Source organism: Xenopus laevis, chromosome 4S (genome assembly GCF_017654675.1).
Source record: "Xenopus laevis strain J_2021 chromosome 4S, Xenopus_laevis_v10.1, whole genome shotgun sequence".
NCBI lineage: Eukaryota > Metazoa > Chordata > Amphibia > Anura > Pipidae > Xenopus > Xenopus laevis.
The window spans coordinates 3,708,296-3,729,140 of NC_054378.1; the positions used below are offsets into that span (position 1 = coordinate 3,708,296).

Genomic DNA, 20,845 nt, shown 5'->3' on the forward strand with positions numbered 1-20,845 from the left:
AACAGTTCTTTGCCTGACTGGGCCTCCGAAGCAGTGAGCCAAATCTGACTGGCCCATTAATTTAATGACTGCATTACATTGGGTGGCCAGTACACTGCAGACTGTATCCTGTAAAGGTACATGTTCTAGGCTGGAATTCTCTACCTGATGTGATCCATATCTAACCAAGACCTGATCAGCGATCTGTTAATGGGCTAATGGGCTGCAGATGTGGTGGCTCTTGGGATCTGACTACCTAACCTGACTAGGGTCACCAAAAAATGAAGTAAATCCCTAACAACTCTTCAAAAATAATCAGTTTCAGAAGAGGACTCTGACATTTATTTAATCTAAGGGTTTATATTTCCTTTAGTGCCATGTCAAATCAAGCATTTTCCCCACCAGCAAATCTCCTTCGTTCTGCCCCAACATCACGGTGCCCTGACATTGGCTTGTTAGTGCACAGTAAATGACAGTTTTATTTTTGCATGGTGCACCCTTCCCTGCACTGTTTCTTCACCTTTATAATGTCATTGCAATTAGTTCACTGCATTCCAACAAATTATTATTACAGTTCCCAGGTCTGTTTAGTCAGTATCCAAACTGCAAAGCTCCAGCTATTCCTCAACTGTAACTTCCAGCAGCCCACTTTACTTTCTGGCAGTGAGTTGTAGTTCAGTAAAAGCTCACTCACCCATCTTTGGACAGAGCTTGTCTGAAGAAGTCATTGGCTGCTAATTTAATGGCCTTCTCTGGTGTAACAAGAGTTAAATTCACAGCAGCACCTGTGGGGAGATTGTAAGTGACACCGATTAAGTAATAGGGTCTTTAGTCTTACACACTTTCAGTATAGGTGCATTGAACAGACCAGGTTCTAGAATTGGGGGCCAATTCGGTTCTAATTATTGTTTGCCCTCTTGCACTATGTCTTTGTTATACAAGCCCAAAGATAAAACAAATTAAGTCCTTATTTTGGAGCTGCTCTATGCTCTGTAGTGATGAGAAGTGCAGGGGTTAATAGCAGATACACACGATTCGATTCGGGGAGATTAGTCGCCTGGCGACAAATTTTCTCTCCTTCGAGGTGACTAATCTCCCCGTACTACCTCCCCTGCCTTCCCACTGGCTAGAATGAAAATCGCCGGCGGGATGGCACTCGGAGCGATTAGTTTTCCGAAATCGTTCAAAGTTTCCTCGTGAGGCAACACCGGAAAACGAAGCGCCCCGAGTGTTTTAAAGTAATTCAAATATAATGTACTATTGCCCTGCACTGGTAAAAGTTATGTGTTTTATTTAGAAAGATAAGCTCTGTAACAGAATACAATGGAATTCTTAAGAGTGCATCTGCTATGTAACTGGCACTTTCAATGGCTTCCCCCGTGGCTACAGAGCAGCTTGTTTATATAAACTATAGTAGTCTTTCTGAAGCAAACACCCCAGATTTAACAGTGCAGGGCAACAGTACCTTATGTATTATTTACTTTAAAACACTTTAATTTTTTGGAGTTAGTGGTCCTTTAATGCAGGACCTGAGGATGGCCTGGTTAGTACAAATGGCACACTGGATTTTATCACATGTCGATAAATTGGTAACCAATGTATACAGAATCTGACTGTCTGTTTAAACATGGAGATTATGTTGGCTCATTGCATTTGATACTTATGTTTCTCAATCAGTCCTTCACCTACCTCTATACATGCCAAAGTAACCTTCAGAACGGATGGTTTTAATGAGGCAATCAGACCTGCAGAAACAAAATTAGCAGATAAAGTTTTGCAAGAGATTTTACTGGAGCTAATACCAGGTTGTGGGCATGATTTCTACTTAATGTAGATTGGTAACTCATTCTAACCACTATACCAACTGGCACTGTTTCAAAAGGTTTCATCTTCCATGCACCTAGATTGATGCTTATTCCATAGACTACTATAGAAAGGCATCATCAAGTGATCACAAAACTGCCGTATTTTCTAATGGTCATTTAAACAATATGGCAGTTTCAAAAAGTGGTGAAACTAGATATTACTGGGCCCCACAGCAAATTATTTTTTTAGGCCCCCAAAATGACTAAAGGTTGACCTGTTTCACCAATATTTATTGACATTTTTTATAAATTAGGGCCTCATGGGCCTCTTATGGGTCTGCTTTCTCTGTAGTTATGCCCCTGGTTTCAGTTCCACATAATTTCAGACCGGGAACGGTGGCTCTTACTTTACATGTTCGATAAAACACAAAGACAATAAACATTGCCAGTTTTTGTTACTATGAATAAAGCATTATTTAGGGCAGAGACATACGGTCAGATTCGGGGAGATTAGTCTGCTTCTCTTCGGGCGATTAGTTTCCCTGAACTGCCAGGTAGAATCTGAATCGCCGGTGGGTTGGCACTCGGAGCGATTCGTTTTCCAAAGTTGCCCGAAGTTGCCTCACGAGGAAACTTCGGGCGACTTTGGAAAACGAAGAGATCCGAGTGCCAACCCACTGGCGATTTACATTCTAGCCATGCGGGAAGGCAGTTCGCTGGGCGTGCGTCTCTGCCCTTACCCACAAATATTATTTTCTAATGAACCACTGTCTTGTCCCCTAGACCTTGAAATCATTACAGTCCTATCTACCGGCTGCTACTGGACTCCTAGAAAACAAGGGGTTCACACTCCAAACTAGAATTCTCCTATTTTATGTTTTCCTTCTTTTTGCAGATTCAGCAGTAAAGGAGTTGGTTTCAGCATCAGATGATGTGACCTTTCTAACCACAAGAACACTGCAGAGGACACTGCCTGAGAAACATACAAGAAACCTATAGAGCTTCTTTTCCCGCATAGTCACAATGCAGCTGGGATTGTGCACGAATACATCAGAAATCTGCAATACTATATAACATATAATATGTTCTACTGTAATGCTCTGCTGTCCAGTGGAGCTTACAATCTATGCCTGGGGCCTATGGCATAACTTCAGAATACAATTAAACGGGGCCCTGTTATTTCAGGACTTCCAGATCCAGAATCTTGTCACTTTAAAGATAATGTCAGACACAGCTTTATGATAAAGAAAATGTGTTATTGGTGAAAAAAACGGTTTATATGCGGTGCTCACTGCATGGGACCTCTCTGGTAGATCCCCAGTAAGATAGAGAGTATTATTGAAACACTCAAATATAGTTTGATTCAAAAACAACAGCCAAGGGGTATATTTATCAAAGAGTGAAGTTAATAGTGAAGTTCCGCCACTCTCCATTCATTTCTATGGGATTTTTATAGGCGTATTTATCAAAGGGTGAACTTTCACTTCACCCATTGATAAATACGCCTTTCAAAATCCCATAGAAATGAATTGAGAGCGGCGGAATTTCACTCTAGTGGCGGAACTTCACTCTTTGATAAATTTACCCCCAAGTGTTTTGACCTCCGCCAAATTGTGAAAGTTCGTCAAGGGCACAGTGAATAAAAGCAGCCGATTTGTACATTTATGATCGCAGCAATCAAAATACCTGCTAGCCAGGTTGTCGTGGGCTAATGATGTGCTTTAAACTCGTAACCCAACTTTCAAGTGTCGGATATTTGTTTTTTTTACTCATTCCCACTTACATGCTGGTATACATTCTCTGTCCATTTTGCTGATTTTGTAACCGAGTCTTGGCCAAGTCGATAGGAAAAACGCAGGTTACGCCAATCAGTCCAGCTATACCTCCATTTATAAGCTTGGCGGGCAAACTGTAGAAACAAAATCAGAAAGGATCCAGTGAATACACAGAAACCAAAGAAACGCAGGAATGAAAAGGTGAAGTCAAGAGACAACAGTTCTCTATGTTGAGCTGCTACAAGCACTTTGCATGAAGATGCACCAATATAGAGGTGGGTGGTGGGAGAATCATTTTTCTCAACGCTCTTCAGCAAACGATACCACAAACCGTGTCCCAGCCCACACACTTCTGCTTCTCTGGATCTTCTGATAAAGCGTATAAGAACTATGGCTTTCTCACACTGACTAATATATTACAATAACTGGTGGCAATCTGGTTACTGACACTGCAACAATTAAAGGGGAGGATTTCCCGTTTCCTATTAACCTTAGGTCAATGCTTTCATAAAAAGGGCAATATGCAGGTTGATGTGATAACATGCTCAAGCGTGACACATGCTATCAGTTCAACTTACTTGGTGTAAAAATGTCTCTTCCTTTCCTTCTGTCACCACACATACCGGCAAACTGATTGCAAATATATATTTTTTTTTTTATAGAAAACTATATAAAATGTATTAAGGAATAATATATTTAATGGATTTCATGCAATACGATCATGCCGGGTAGTAGCCACAGAAGCATTCTCAATTAGTAATAAATATATATCCTGTTCTAATTATAAGAGTAGAACTACACAAGTGCTTTTACCTGCGATAGCATCCGTTCCGTCGCGCTGAGATGAATCGCAAGCGTCACGCCGGACGCGCCAAATCTAAGGTAAGTAATAGGAATGTCGGACATTGTTGCTGCGTGCATCCAAGATGACACGACTGTTGGACAAAGACGCAGCATGCACCATTCGCATCCCACAGTCGTGTCGGATGCACGCACGAACGTCCGACATTCCTATAACTTACCTTAGATTTGGCGCATCGGACGTGGCACCTGAGATTCATCTCAGCGCGACGGAACGGATGCTATCGCAGGTAAAAGCACTCGTGTAGTTCGTGTAGCAGGATGACACAAACGTTTTCTGTGCGATCCGATGCGCTGTGCAAAAACGCATGCATCAAATAGCATGCGACGAAAATAAGGTAATTTTCGGATGGTGTCACATCGTTGATCCGACACGACTGGCGGATGCAGACGCAGTGTGCAGCGTCTGCATCCGACCGCCGTGTCTCCTTGGATCAACGCTGCGACTTCATCCGACATTTCTATCTCTTACCTTCTATCCGTCGCATCCAATTTGGCACCGGTGTTTTGACGCAGCTCGTCGGATCGCGCTGAAAACTTTGTGTAGTCCTACCCTAAATGTTGCCCTTTTGTCTTTAATTATTTAATATGACTGTCATTCCCAGATACAGTTAACTAATTTTAAAGCAATCTACCCTATTTAAAAACGAAACTTTTTAAACATGTAATAATGCAAGATTCACTTATGAACTGGTTCCTCGTTTAAGACATATTACTCTTCATAGCTTAATGGCTCTTACAGAAGAGCGGTTTTACCTGCGCTTTTGTAGACGCACTGAATTATTGTCAATGGGGCTGTACTCACACAGACGCATGTAAGCGCCGAACGCAGCATGTTGCATTTTATCTGCGTTTGGCGCATACATGCGTCTGTGTACAGCCCCATTGAAAATAATTCAGTGCGTCTACTCCTGCGCTCCCCTGCGGCTGAACGGAAGAAAGTGCAACGCAGGGGAGCGCAGGTAAAACCGATTTCGATAAAGGCAGAACCTTTGGTTAAATACAGGTAACACACACAATGACCTTTGGAGCTTATCCAAAACAAATGCAGAATACGGCTGCCTTGAGGTGACATTGGGTGCTGCCCATCTTACTGCAAGCCTACAGAACAGGGCTTTCAACTCATTGAACGTGAAGATGTTAATATACATACCCCCTATATACCTTCCCTGTTACTCACTTGATTTGTTTATCAGCCATTTAATTAGGACCTAACCCAGATAAAAACCACAGCTCCTTCCTCCCGTGCAATCAGCGTGCGCTCTATCTGGCTTGGCAGCTCCTATGGAAGGAAAAGAAGGAAAATTCATGCGCAATAGAACACTTGCCTCTTATCCCGCTATCTGTGTTACCTGAAGACTTTGCTCAAGCACTGCCGTGAAAGAAAAGCCATATATAGAATCTTCAGCAGCAGTTTAAAGGAACAGTAACACCAAAAAATGAAAGTGCTTTAAAGTAAAGAAAATATCATGTAGTGTTGCCCTGCGCTGGTAAAACTGATCTGTTTGCTTCAGAAACACTACTATAGTTTATATAAACAATCTGCTGTGTAGCAATGGTGGAAATTGAAAAAAGGCTATATGGCACAGGATAAATAATGGATAACAGATAACATTATGTTCTACAGAGCTTATTCGCTATCTGCTTTGTAACTTGAGTCTTTTCTCCTTTGAATGGCTGCCCCCATTGCTACACAGCAGCTTATTTATATAAACTATAGTAGTACTTATCTGTTATCTACTGTGTATCCTGTGCTTGAATGGCTGCCCCATGGCTACACAGCAGCTTGTTTATATAAACTATAGTAGTACTTATCTGTTATCTACTGTGTATCCTGTGCTTGAATGGCTGCCCCCATTGCTACACAGCAGCTTATTTATATAAACTATAGTAGTACTTATCTGTTATCTACTGTGTATCCTGTGCTTGAATGGCTGCCCCCATGGCTACGCAGCAGCTTGTTTATATAAACTATAGTAGTACTTATCTGTTATCTACTGTGTATCCTGTGCTTGAATGGCTGCCCCTATGGCTACACAGCAGCTTGTTTATATAAACTATAGTAGTACTTATCTGCTATCTACTGTGTATCCTGTGCTTGATTGGCTGCCCCCATGGCTACACAGCAGCTTGTTTATATAAACTATAGTAGTACTTATCTGTTATCTACTGTGTATCCTGTGCTTGAATGGCTGCCCCATTGCTACACAGCAGCTTATTTATATAAACAATAGTAGTGTTTCTGAAGCAAACACATCAGTTGTACCAGTGCAGGGCAACATTGCATTATTTTTTTATTACTTTAAAACAATTTAATTTTTTTATGTTACTGGTCCTTTAACACACTCGAATCCAAACATTAACAGAGGGCATTCAAATAAGCCACAGAAACCTAGTTGCAAAGTATCAGTTATTTCTAAGCACAATACCGGGTTCTGACTCTATGTACAGAAATAACCCATATATATTGAAAACGTTATTATAAAAAAAAAAAAAAAAACAAGATTTCTGCTCTATGACCTCTACTGAAAATGGATGCTTATGAATTGCAATAAATCAATTTTAAGCATGTCATCTATGATTCTTTTCGTGCAGTTCTATAGCACACAAACCCAACGGAAATGGGCTTTGAATATTTCAAACAAATGGTGTAGCAATGTAACAATTTGTTCCCTTTCTATCATCTGTCCAAATAACCATTTTTCCCAATATGTCAGCAGAATTTCCAGTGCTCCATTTTAGCTCAGCCCATGTCCCACCCATCCCCGCCCATAGTGTTCCCAGCCACACCCCTTGTGTCAATAATAAAGGAATTTATAAGATTTCTATGTGTGAAACGCAGTGACGGCAACTCGCTCCTGCAATGTGTAAAAATTAGGGATGCACCGAATCCACTTTTTGGATTCAGCCGAACCACTGAATCCTTCGCAAAAGTTTTGGCCGAATACCGAACGAATCCTAATTTACATATGCAAATCAGGGGTGGGAAAAACTATTTTTTACTTCCTTATTTTGTGACAAAAGGTCAAGCAATTTTCCTTCCCTGCCCCTTATTTACATATGCAAATTCGGATTCGGATCGGCTGGTCAGAAGGATTCATAGTAACATAGTAACATACAGTAGTAAGTAAGGTTGAAAAAAGACATTTAATTGTGATTAATATCTCTTTAATCCATTGACTATACAGAGAAATCAGTGCTGCTAGTGCTTTCTGTAGCTTTCACATCCAGACACATGTCAGGGGGTGGGAAGTGCAAGCCTCCAATCTCATTGGCTCCTTCATTAGGAGGGAAAAGGGAGGCTAGAAGGTTCAGATCCTGATTGGTTGTTAAATGACCTTCTTGGGCCGGGCCTTTGTTCAACAAGTTGCTTTGATTAAAATGCTCTGTGTGGAAGCTTTCCTGTGTAATTAACCTCAGCAGTACCTACTAATTATCAGTTTACAGACTAGTGACAGATTATTGTCAGGATTTTTGCCGTCAAAATTGAACATATTTAGTCACTGGAACTTCAGGGGTTAGTTCCATGTGTCGCATCATGGCTGACTGCCTCACTTAATGGTTACCCCCACAACACTAGCAGCTTTGTATATATGAACATTCACATTCATTTCAGTGGGGGTTTTTTTCTTTTTCATCAAGAATTTCAGTCAAACTTACAATCTGTAGCCAAAGTGGCCAAATAAATGACTAGGGTTGGGGTTTTTCTAAGGCCTGTTCGGGTCTCAAGCTTCTGTTCGGTTTTTAGCCTTGTGAAAACTGAACAATAGTCTGGCCAATAAATGAGTTATCAAGTGAGGTTAATTTCTTATTACAGAAACAAACAAAAAAAAGCAAATCAATCAAAATTAAGAAATTGGTTTATTTAATTAGCATTGCTGTATTTCAGAGGTTTCTGGATTTGTGTTTAATAGATCCCATACCTGTAATTAAAGGATTGGGCTTAATCATCAGGCAAAATATAGATAAGAGATAGGGTTGCCACCAGTGTGGTTTTGAACTGGACATCACTTTCTGTCTGGTTTACATTGAGAAAACTGGATGGAAATCCAGCCAGTTGCATCTAAGTGACCACCTACTTCATTGTGCCTGCGTCTTATGTCATCACTGCTCCGCCCCCAATGTTATCTGCCCCACCCCCTTTATTCGGGTTTAGCTGCCGCAAAGCAACCCGATAACTGGCCCAGTCTTTCAGTTGCCAGATCACTGTGTACCTACAGCTTCATCCCATAGGGCCCAACAATTGGATCATAACTAGGGTTGCCACCTTTTCTGGAAAAAAATACCGGCCTTCCTATATATTAAGCTTTTTTTCCTATTAATAACATTGGGATCAACCATCGTTTTTACCGGCCAGGTCAGGTGGCAACCCTAATCATAACAAAGGGAAAACGGGCAGTCAGATCACGGGACTGCATCAACGAACAGATGTGGTCCGCGATCCAACGGGATTTTTAGCCTGTCCAATCGACATCTGGCCAACTTGCGGCCAGATATCGATCGGGAAAGTGCTTCAGAGGGCCCCATACACGGGCCAATAAGTTGCTGACTCGATCTGTTTGCAGCTTTTATTGGCCCTTGTATGGCCACCTTTAGCCACTGAGAAGCAAAATTTTATTTTAAGGCAAAGGCATGTAACGGGCCCAGATCTGTAGGTTCTGGCAAATGCCAGAGGGGCTGCTGTAAAAAATCACTATTTAGTGGGCTGGTGGAGATTGCGTGGGCATCTGTGTACTTGGAATGCCACGGCCTATTTCGACTCCCAGTCCAGACCTGGCTTGTACTGCAGGCATTCATGCATCATACTGATTTGGAGAAAATAAACTGCTTTTTAATCATTTTGTTGCCCCAGACTATGTTATCCATTGTAGCTATTGTTATTGATTCTGGAGTTATCATTCGAGTCAAATGCCACCATTCTTTAAGGTCTCACTTTATGGCTAATGCAGCCTACAGACTTCATCAATTTTAAATGAGATTGAAAGGCTGAAATGGTTCCACTATGGGCCCCTGAGCTAGTGAATAAAAATGATAGGAAAGCATTTAGAGCAGGGGTCCCCAACCACCGGGCCGCGGACACTCCTGCAATGGGTCGCCGAGCCCAGTGTGCAAAAACGAGGCACACCGAATTGGACGCCGGCGCACCCCAAACTGGATGCCGGCGTGTCCAAACTTGCTGCCGACCCCGACTCCGCTGACCCTGACCCCTGCCACCCCCGACCCCACCCTCGGTCCTTGCAAAAAAAAAATAATAATAATTTTTGCAAAAAAAAGATTGGGGACCCCTGATTTAGAGTAAGGGATTAGGAAACAAAAGAGAGTGGAACTGTCACAACGTGTGAGACACTGTATGAACAAGATATACCTGCATTCTGGCAAATCTGCAGCGCCACTCATATTGCTGTAGGATCACAATGAATAAAATATTTATACCTACTTAAAATGCTTCCAAGGCCTATAAGGAGAAAAGGGGAGGGCATCACACTGCGGCAGTACAAGGATTTCCAGAATTTTCTGTTCCCAGCATCCTTTTCTGGGAGTACAACTACATCTGAGGACTATAAATTAGACCGGCTCATGATAAATATATAAATGAATTTGGTTACGTGTTCATTACCACTCTATCGATTAAATGAGATATACATTATATGTGAAGGTGAAATGTATTTATTTCATCTGGTTTTATAATAAAAGATAGTACATGGCAAAACAATTTTTTTCAACAAATCCCTCATCATTTGCAGTTTAACTATATACCACTAATATTATTGGGTAGGGCCTGATCTCCCCCTGTCTAGACTCAATGCTAGGAGATAGTTTCTATGGAAACCTGCTCATACTACATCTGGTACCCAAGGGATTCACTAGTCTCCCAATGAAGTATTGGCACAGAAAAAGGACAGAGTATTACCCTGCATGCATAAAGTGCGGGTATGGTATGTTTGGTCCTACAGATGTGTGCAATTAATCAAAAATAATTGTTTTTCTAAATTAGCATTTCTGTATTTCAGAGCTTTCTTGAGAACCAGAGCTTTCTTGATAACCACTTTCTGTATAATAGATCCCACACCTGTAATTAGAGGTTTGGGCTTACTCATCAGAGTATAGATAAAAAGGGTTGCCACCCCGGTGGTTTTGAACCGGACTGAACCGAAATCAAGGCATAAGTGATGCAATAACCCCAACCCGCGTCATAACTCCACCGACATCATTATGTCTTCCTCTGATGTCATCATGCCCACCCCAATGCTATCTGTCCCGCACCCTTTGTTTGGGTTTAGTCGCTTGCAAAGGTGGCAACTCTATGTATGGCCCAGGTCCACCATACCTCTGGCTTACATACTAAATCATTCATACATGCACAAGGATGGAAGTGCTTACATGAAAAGGATTACTGTAAAAAAGAAATACAATCAACCAAAGGTCTTGGTTAAGCCATTAGCTTGTGCAGCATTTTTACACACAGCTTTGCAGATAGCAAGCCATATGGCAGCAACATCTGGCAGTCATGAGTTTCCAGTAAGGGACCCTTTTACAAATAGAAGTCGGATCCCCAGCTGCTCCCTAAGACTTTTTAATTTCCCTCAAATAGAGTGTAAAATATGGAGGACTAAATTATTTTATGCACAGAACAAAATTAGCTGCTATATCGCTGGCCTAGGGTGTCCTATTGTCCATTAAAGGAGAAGCAAATCCAAAAGTAAAAAACTCCTACCCCCAGCCTAGCTGCTACCACGGGCAAATGGCCCTTACTTTTTACTAATCCCGCATCGGTGCAGATTCAGATATCAGAATTCACGGGCGCCATCTTTAGCCGCTTTGGTAATCATCGGAATGAGACTGGCGCTTCAGCAATATTTGTGAGTTTCGGCACATGTGCAGTTGTCGTGAAATTTGCTCCAACTGCGCATGTGCTACGCCGATCTCATTCCGAAGATTACCGAAGTGACTGAAGATGGCGCCTGTGAACTCCGATGCCTGAACTCCGATGCCCAGGGTAACACTTAGGCTGGGGGGAGGAGGGAGGGGGGTCTATGTAGGGTAGGGGGGTAGGGTTTTTTTAACTTTAAAAAAAACTTCTCCTTTAATGGACAATATGACACCCTAGGCCAACAATATAGCAGCTAATTTTGTTCTGTACATACAATAATTTAGGTCAATGGCAGAGGTCCCTCGAACTATTTGAAGATGTTAATAGTAGTGATGAGCCAAATTTTTGCCTAGTTTTGATTTGAAAATGACGCCCCATAGACTCCAATGGGAGAAAAAAAAGTCAAGGTTTTTTTTTTTTTTAAAGGAACAGTCGATTCAAATTCGATTTGAGTTTTCGGGTCGGGAATATTTGATCAAATTTTAGACTTTCTAATTTTTTCATAAATAACATACCATTCCTGAGTTTTAAAAAATTCACATTACTCTAAAATTCAACCTTTGATAAATAACCTCCCATAAAGTCAATTTTACATGACATACAGCACATCTCTGGTTTAACCGAGGCTGTCAGCAGCCTCATAATGCCCTTTGCCTCCTTTAAAACAATCTTTTATCCTGGGTTTTTCAGACATTTAACTTGTGAGAATATTTCTATTACATCTGTAGCTTTCATCTTTCCTCCAGCAGCAACAACATCCGTGCTTTATTTATGTGTTCCAGGAGATCTGGCGTCCAGAGATGAACAAAGCACTCTGAGATCTCACGGCTATTTTTAATGACCAAGAACATGGTCTAAACTCAGGGGGTGCCACATTGCATTAATATAAGTCACTACTCTCTCTGATATACAAAAAAACATATATATATATATTTCTGATGATTGGTCACTGTGGGTGAGTAGACGCAGAATAATAATTTTGCCTATTTTCCAGAAAAAAATGTCTCAAAATTCTATGCTCCACCAGGGATCCCCTACAGGCCCAGAGGATAGTGATTGAAGCAGAAACTCTTTAGTCATTCAGCCTTATCATTTGCAAAACAAAGAACTTACTACTACAGGTATGGGATCTGTTATCCAGAAACCCATTATCCACATTACGGAATGGCCATCTCCCATCGATGCCATTTTATCCAAATAATCCAAATTTTTTAAAAATCATTGCCTTTTTTGATATAATAATAAAACAGTACCTTGTACTTGATCCAAACTAATATATTATAAGTCCTTACCAGAAGCAAAACCATCCTGTTGGGTTTATTTAATATCTAAATTCTTTCAACTATACTTAAAGGAAAACTATACCCCTCAAACAGTGTAGGTTTCTATAAAAAGATATTGCATAAAACAGCTCATATCTAAGACTCTGCTTCATTTAAATAAACCATTTTTATAATAATATACTTCCTTAGTAGTATGTGCCATTGGGTAATCCTAAATAGAAAACTGTCATTTTAAAAAATAAGGGCCGCCCCCTGGGATCCTATGATTCACAGTGCACACAAACATACCAAGCAAACCATACATGTTAGGTCACATGAGCCAATTAACAGACCTGTCCAGATCCTCTCTTCAAGGATAAAAGTCAGGGCTAAGGGGACTGGGCAGCGGAGAATCATGGGAATTCCAATCATTGCTTTTTTGGGATTCTAAAACCTGAACATTCCATATAAGAGAACATTTTTAGTAATGGAAACAGTTTTGTGTAAGATGAATAGCTTATTCCAATATGCTTTACTGTAGATTATAGAACAGCAGGGTAAGTATATTCTTGTATACAGAAAATATGGCAATTTTTCACATTTTTAATCTTACTCCCTGAAGGGACGGGGAGACGCCATCTGTCCTGTTTTCTCAATGCAGGTAAGAGCCAAGCAATCTGAAATGAATATAAATATCTGCTGCTGACTGCAACAAAATCCACCAGCGCTCACATTCCTCCCAAAGCAACACCATATGCAACAATCAGCACGGAAATGAAGCGCTCAGCCTGCTAACCATTCTCTACAGCTATTAACCCTTTATCTTTGAACATTTCCAATTATAAGAGCTCTTACAGACGAGCGTTTGAAGCTGCGCTCCCCTGCGTTCCGTTTTTATGCGTTCAGCCGCAGGGGAGCGCAGGAGTGGACACATTCAGTTTTTTTCAATGGGGCTGTACTCACACAGGCGCATGTAGGCGCCGAACGCAGGAAAAATGCAGCATGTTGCGTCTCAATCTGCGTTCGGCGCCTACACGCGCCTGTGTGAGTACAGCCCCATTGAAAAAAACTGAATGTGTCCACTCCTGCGCTCCCCTGCGGCTGAACGCATAAAAACGGAACGCAGGGGAGCGCAGCCTCAATCGCTCGTCTGTAAGAGCCCTTACACGGATAACTATAGGCCTGCCAGGAGTTATAGATTTAAAGATGCAGCTGTAATTATATGTTCAAGAAAAGGTGTTGCAACTTGCACTTGCTGAAAGTAATAGTTCTCTACTAAGAGGCAGAATACCTCTACATTTATATACTTATGTAACTAAAAGTTATGTACAACCCCTTTAAGGCTTCTAAATTAAACATTTTATTTTATTCAGAGTATTGTTACATTGTGTATAGCTACACTCAATTTAATCAGGTATTGCAATTAGCTCTACATACTTATATTAATTCAAATAAATAAATGATTTATTTTATTGAAAATAAATGCAGCAATTCAAATATGCTATCCCTCATTGATAAGCTGTAAGCAAGTATGAGCCCCCCCTAGCTTACAGTTAATTGGCCAAAGAAACATACACTGGGCGACCAGAGCATATTTCTATATAATGAATGACTACTCTGCAGACTGATTGGTTGGATCACTTCAATTTGTATAACCTGCTTCATGTAAATAAACCATAATAAAATACGTTTAATAGTATGTGTCATTGGGTAATCATAAATAGAAAATAGCCATTTTAATAAATAAGGGCCGCCATCTGGGGTCGTATGATTCACGGTGCATATAAACATACCATACATGTTAGGTCACATGAGCCAATTAACAGACAGAGTTCTGTCATTTGCTTCCATGCTTCTTCCTGTTACAGTTAGAGCTGCAGTATTTCTGGTCAGGTGATCTCTTCCTGTTACAGTTAGAGCTGCAGTATTTCTGATCAGGTGATCTCTTCCTGTTACAGTTAGAGCTGCAGTATTTCTGATCAGGTGATCTCTTCCTGTTACAGTTAGAGCTGCAGTATTTCTGGTCAGGTGATCTCTTCCTGTTACAGTTAGAGCTGCAGTATTTCTGGTCAGGTGATCTTTGAGGTAGCACACAGACCATCACGATATGGTGGTTCAAGGCAAGAGATGTAAAAGGGCAATATTTACTTAAATATATATTACGGTTTGATAAGATTCTTTAATATGTCACTTAATTTGATATAAACTATCTGTTGCTTAAAGGAGACATTTTATATAAAAAATAAGAATGCACCAGTGCATTATACTCATTTATATATAGAAGAATTGTGCTTAAAAAAGTAGTGTTTCAGGCTGATTTATTGAATATTTCTGCAAAACCCCCTAATAATCTCTCCCTTCCACTTCCTGCTCCCTGAATTCCAAGGCTGTGCAGGGGAGCAGGCGGCACTCATGGCACTGTAGGGCAGGAACCAATCAGCAGCTATCATGACCTGATAGGGAACTGAAAACTGCCTGTGTTCTTGTGACTGCAGGGTTGTGATTGGCTGTCCCCCTCCTACTGTGCTTCTGGCAGGGACCGTTAGGACACGCCCACCCCTCATTTGAAAAACAGACAGGGACCAAAGAACATCTATAGGGAGCTCTAATAAAGGGGCTATTTTTAAAAATAATATAAATTTTTAGCACCATGTAAAAGCAACACCATATATTACTCATAATTGCCTTCAAAGTTAGGGTTTTTTCATTTGTCCTATATGTCTCCTTCAAGCATTCAATTTGGGGGTATAGTTTTCCTTTAAAGGTGAGACATTCCCTTGCATGTGTGTATTGGTTTCACATATTTTTTTTCCACACAAAGAACATTGTGTCCAATCCCTTCAGATCCCACCCCACCCTCAGTGCTGCCTTAGGGGATTCCATGAATGCACCGGTGCAGGTGATTTCTTTGCATGGATATACAGTACTCACAAGGATTGTGCGAAAATCGCCTGCAGTTTCATGTGATTCACAGTCAGGAGAGGCAGCAACTGGAGGGGACTTGTGGGTGTTGTGAAGGCAAATTTTAGCAAAAAAAAGGTCAAAATGGAGAAGAAACTGCGGGTGCCACAGGCCTTTTCTACATCATTAGTAAAGTATTTTAAGTAAAAATTGTCGCCAAATTGCAAATGCATTAAAATTAAGAATGAATTACACGAAATCTGAAAATTTGCCGAAAACCGCAGGACACACACACAGCCTAGAGATGAAATTAGATGCCTATCCAAGGTAATGGCTGACCAGGGCACTGTGGATCACTGCAGGTATCCTGAGATGGGTACAATGCTGTGCAGTTACTAGGGATGCATCAAATCTACTATTTTAGGATTCTACATAAGCCCAAATTGTTCATGAAAGAATCGGCCAACTCAAAATCCTATTTGGTTTGGCTCGACACTTGGATTTGGCCAAAACCCGAATATTGAAAGAATCCTGGATCAGTGCATCCCTAGCAGTTAGGGTAGGACTACACGGATGATTTTGGAGCGATCCGACGCTCTGCACAAAAACGCAGGAGTCAAATCGGATGCAACGGAAATAAGGTAAGCGAATGCATTGTCGGATGAAGTCGAATCGCTGATCCGATGCGACTGTCGGATGCAGACGCAGTGCGAAGCATCTGCACCCGACAGACGCGTTTTTGCGCAGCGCAACGGATCGCTCCAAAATCGTCCATGTAGTCCTACCCTTACTATTAGGTGTAACTATTTATGAGCAGTTTTAACTAGGACATGAGTAAAAACAATTGCAGTTTAAAAAGGTAAAATGTGTTGCTCTGCAAAGCAATGCTCTCCTCTTCCAACAGACCTGCTTGTTATATTCTGTATATTCTGCCGAACCCCAAATCGTTCATGAAAGTTTCGGCCAACTCTAAACCCTAATTTGCCTAGCAAATTCAGGCACAGAAGGGTTACAGGGAACTACGTGCGCAGCACACAGTAAAGAAATGTCAATGTCTTTGGTTGTGTGACAAAAAGTCACCTGATTTTAAGGATTCGGTTCGGTTAGACAAAACCCGGATACTGCCTGAATATTGAAATAATCCTAGATCAGGGCATCCCCAGCAGTTACTATTAGGTGTAACTATTTTTGAGCAGTTTTAACTAGGACATGAGTATAAACACTTTGCCGTTTAAAAAGGTAAAATGTGTATGCTCTGCGCATCCAACAGGCCTGCTTGTTATTGTTCTGTATGTTATTAAAGAAAAAACACAAGGACCTGCAGATACTACAGGTAGCAGAGACATGCTCTGCAGATTTTCCAGGGAGAAAAATAAGGTGATGTACTATATTTTCTATAATCATTGGCATTGGGATAAGGGTGAGCCCACCTTTATCAGCCTGGATTTGAACCTCTCATAGAGGCTACAGTGCAGGATGCCTGGGGGGAATTAAATCCAACTGAAATGCCTTTACATCATTACTCAACATATAGGGGCACATTTACTATTGGTTGAATATCGACGGTTAATTAACCCTCGATATTCGACCCTCGAAGTTAAATCCTTTGACTTCGAATATCGAAGTCTTAGGATTTAGAATTCGTTCGATCGAACGGTTGAAGGAATAATCATCCGATCGAACGATTAAATCCTTCGAATCGAACGATTCAAAGGATTTTAATCCATCGATCGAACGATTTTCCTTCGATCAAAAAAAGCTGGGAAAGCCTATGGGGACCTTCCCCATAGGCTAACATTGATGCTCGGTAGGTTTTAGGTGGCGAAGTAGGTGGTCAAAGTTTTTTTTAAAGAGACAGTACTTTGACTATCGAATGGTCGAATAACCGAACGATTTTTAGTTCAAATCGTTCGATTCGAAGTCGAAGTCGTAGGTCGAAGTAGCCTATTCGATGGTTGAAGTAGTCAAAAAAATACTTTGAAATTCGAAGTATTTTTATTCTAATCCTTCACTCGAGCTAAGTAAATGTGCCCCCTAGCCTTTGGCTTTTGCTGGATGCTGGAAACTCTACTTTAACATCTGCTGAAGGGTTGCAGCCTGTAGGTAGGGAATTCCTAATGTGTATCTTGAAAAAATACAGCAATCATTACACAATATTACATGTACTTTGCACATGTATCCCCCAAGATGCCCATTTGATAGTAAGGACAAATGCCCACCCTAATGACTAAATGTATTAATCAATATTCACACTTTCACAAGGGCAAGTTGTATTAAACTATAGATTTCACAAGACAAGATCCTCAGTGACCTCAAGTCAAGTCAAGTCAAGTGGATTTTATTGTCATTTCAGCCATATACAGTAAATACAGTACATAGTAGGAACGGAATGTCGTTCCTCCAGAACCCCCCGGTGCTATACAACAACTCTACAACCTACACATTGCATTCCAGTAAAGAGAGATCCTATAGATCCTTAAAGCGGAGGGTCACGACCATGACCATGCCATGACCTGCATATTCTACAGATAAAGGAGATTCTACAAGTGAAGGTGCAGCGCACAGTCAAGTCTGCAGGGGAAGCTACAATGTGCTGCAACATGTGTAGTAGAGAGGTGTAATTTACCGTTGATATTTAGCTGCTGGCTTCCTGTGTATGATGGGAACTGTAGTTTTTCAGGCGCCGGACAAAAGGTTCTGTGCTGGGCAGTAGCAGAATACAGTATTATAGTGCTGGGAGTGACAGGTGCAGCTTTGTGCCCATCAGATGATTAAGTATTAAAGGGAATAAATTGTACAGAACACTCGCAGAGCTACAGGCAAACGATCAAAGGGGTTTAATGAAAAGCAATTGTATTTCCTACCATTTCTACTGTATGAATAGACATCTCCTGGACTGAACAACGAGGAAAGGCTGATCGTTAATGCCGCCTGGGTTATTAAAGGGACCCCTCCAACCAACCAGCCACAGGCACATTATGGCTACAGGGTCCCCAGGACCCCACAAATCAGCATAAACGAGGATACAGGTGCTGGTAGAGCAGATGAATAATTCATGAACATAAAGGAAGAGCGGTTTCATTGCAGCTCCACAATCACTAGAGATGTTCCCTACAAGCAGGGGCCACTTCCTGTGACATCTTACCTGCTGGGTGATACCACCGGGGAGAGAGGGGTCCCTGACAGCTGAGATCCACTCCTTGGGCTGGAGGATGAGAGAGATGTGTGGCAGAGAGAGGAGGAGGAGGAGAGAGGATGCAAGGGGAGGCGGAATACAAGCAGCAAGCCAACCTCTACACGAGACACCAGAGGGGAGGGGGGTGTGAATGAGAGAAGTGGAGCCCTGGATTGTAATAAAGGGGTGTGAGCGCTGCTTCTTACACATGGGTGGCAATGCACACAGGGGAGGTATCATCCAGTGCTCAACATTATATTCTATTATTACTAAATACACTATTGCATCATTTCATTTATTAGTGTATGTGTATATACCTATAGATTAGAATGTGATCAAGTAATTATATACATCATTATATATATCACAGATGTCAACCTGTGGCTTTACAGCCAAAGCCTTTTGGGGGCATAGTGGCAAAAATAGTTCCATCTGGGGGGTTATAGGGGTGGTTACAGCCTTAATGCAATTGCAGTGGCGTAATTAGATGTTACAGGGCCCCACAGCAAATTCATTTTAGGGCATCCAACATATACAGAGGTTGTCCTGTTTTACTAATATATGTTATATATCTCCTGGGCCCCCTGCAGCCGCAGGGTCTGCTTCCTCTGTAGTTATGCCCAGGGGCGATGCTGACCCCTCTGTCACCCCCCTTCTCCCACGTGAGCTCACGTTTTTGCACCGGAGCGGTTCAGGGGGATCCACGAGGCGGCGGAAAGGGCCAGGACGCTAGCGTAGAGAGCATAATTGTGCTCTCTGCGCTATAAGAGACGACTTTCCAGGTTTGAAAACGGGAAATTCGCATCTTAAAGTACCAGGAGCGCCATTTCTGCTTCCCCTGGTACCTAGCAGGGCGCTGCCGCCTGAGATGAGTTTGTCGACTTGCCTCATTGGCGCATCGCCCCTGGTTACACCCCTGCGCAATTCCCAGGCCTAAAGGTGGCCATACACAGGCAGATAAAGCCAGGGTCGGACTGGGCCAGTCGGGGCCCACCGGGTTGTGAACCTCGGGGGCCCCGTGCGCATGCGCAAGAACTAGTGCGCATGCTCGAACGTCAGGCCCAACGTGCGCATGTGCAAACGTCAGGTCCAACGCGCGCATGCGCAACATCTCCGGAAAACTTTTATTGCTGTCCGGGGGCCAATCTAGGACCGGGACTGGGCCGGCGGGGGCCCACCGGGTTTTTTCCCGGTTTCCCGCCAGCCCAGTCCGACACTGGATAAAGCTGCCGATATCGGTCGTTTGGACCAATTTGACAGCTTATCTGCCCGTGTATGGGGGCTTCCGACGGGTCTTCCCGATCGATATCTGGCCACAATATCGATCAGGAAGGTTTGATTTTTAACTGACCGACCCGTCGGAGCCCCTTGGCGCATCATAATTAGATTGTTCAGCCATACGGCCGAACGTTCAAATTACCCCCGATATAGCCATGCCGTTAGTGGCATTTCGGGGAAAGATTCGCTCATTTGGCGATGTCGCCAAACGAGCGGATCTTTGAGTCTATGGCCAGCTTAACATCTCTGGCGCTGGTCCTGTGACCTTGGAGAATGATATTACAATTATGAAACCCGACCAACCAAAAAAAAAAATAAACATTCCTCAATAAGGAATGAGTTCAGTTCTGCTACACCGCGCAGTTACACAGAAACCAGTTTAGTCTGCAGAACGCACCAGAACTCGCTGCTGTCCAGCCGGTCCGTGTGTGTATTTAAAAGTTACCAAGGGATGAGACAGCAAAGAGAATTGTTGTCGGCAGCCAAGGGGTTTCGGGTGTATGGGAGCGAGAGAAAGTCAGTACTACTGTACAGAAGTCATCAGTTCAAGTTCATTTTTACACAGGCAAAATCTGCAGCCTCAGACAATCTGCCATTTGTCCTTATCAGCTAAGATGGAAAATGCTCAGTTTGACCCAATAAAGAGGCCTGAGCTCCAGCGACCTTACACACAGACTGCCAACATAAGCACATGGCACAGGGGGATGGCACCCTCTGCTGCTAAAGACAGGACTTGCATATATATATATTTAATTGAATTATTAAAGGGTTGGTTCACCTTTAAATTAACTTTTAGTATGTTATCGAATTGCTTATTCTAAGCAACTTTTCCGTTGGTATTCATTATTTATCTTGTATAGTTTTTTGAATTACTTGCCTTCTTCATACTATTTCCAGCTTTCAAATAAGGGTCACTGACCCCATCTAAACAACAAATG

At 42.0% G+C, this 20,845-nt stretch overlaps 1 protein-coding gene across 1 annotated transcript in view; it reads right to left on the reverse strand.

Annotated features, from left to right (window-relative positions):
• slc25a22.S (solute carrier family 25 (mitochondrial carrier: glutamate), member 22 S homeolog) overlaps positions 1–18,705 on the reverse strand; it is a 28,910-nt gene extending 10,205 nt beyond the window's left edge. Inside the window, exons 1-5 of the mRNA XM_018260086.2 lie at positions 18,600–18,705; positions 5,601–5,702; positions 3,568–3,693; positions 1,669–1,724; positions 674–764 (exon numbers count right to left, since the gene is read on the reverse strand). Of these exons, the coding sequence (XP_018115575.1) occupies positions 674–764; positions 1,669–1,724; positions 3,568–3,693; positions 5,601–5,620 (293 nt within the window). The 5' untranslated portion in view covers positions 5,621–5,702; positions 18,600–18,705. The remainder of the gene's footprint in view (positions 1–673; positions 765–1,668; positions 1,725–3,567; positions 3,694–5,600; positions 5,703–18,599) is intronic.
• Positions 18,706–20,845: the final 2,140 nt, after the last annotated feature.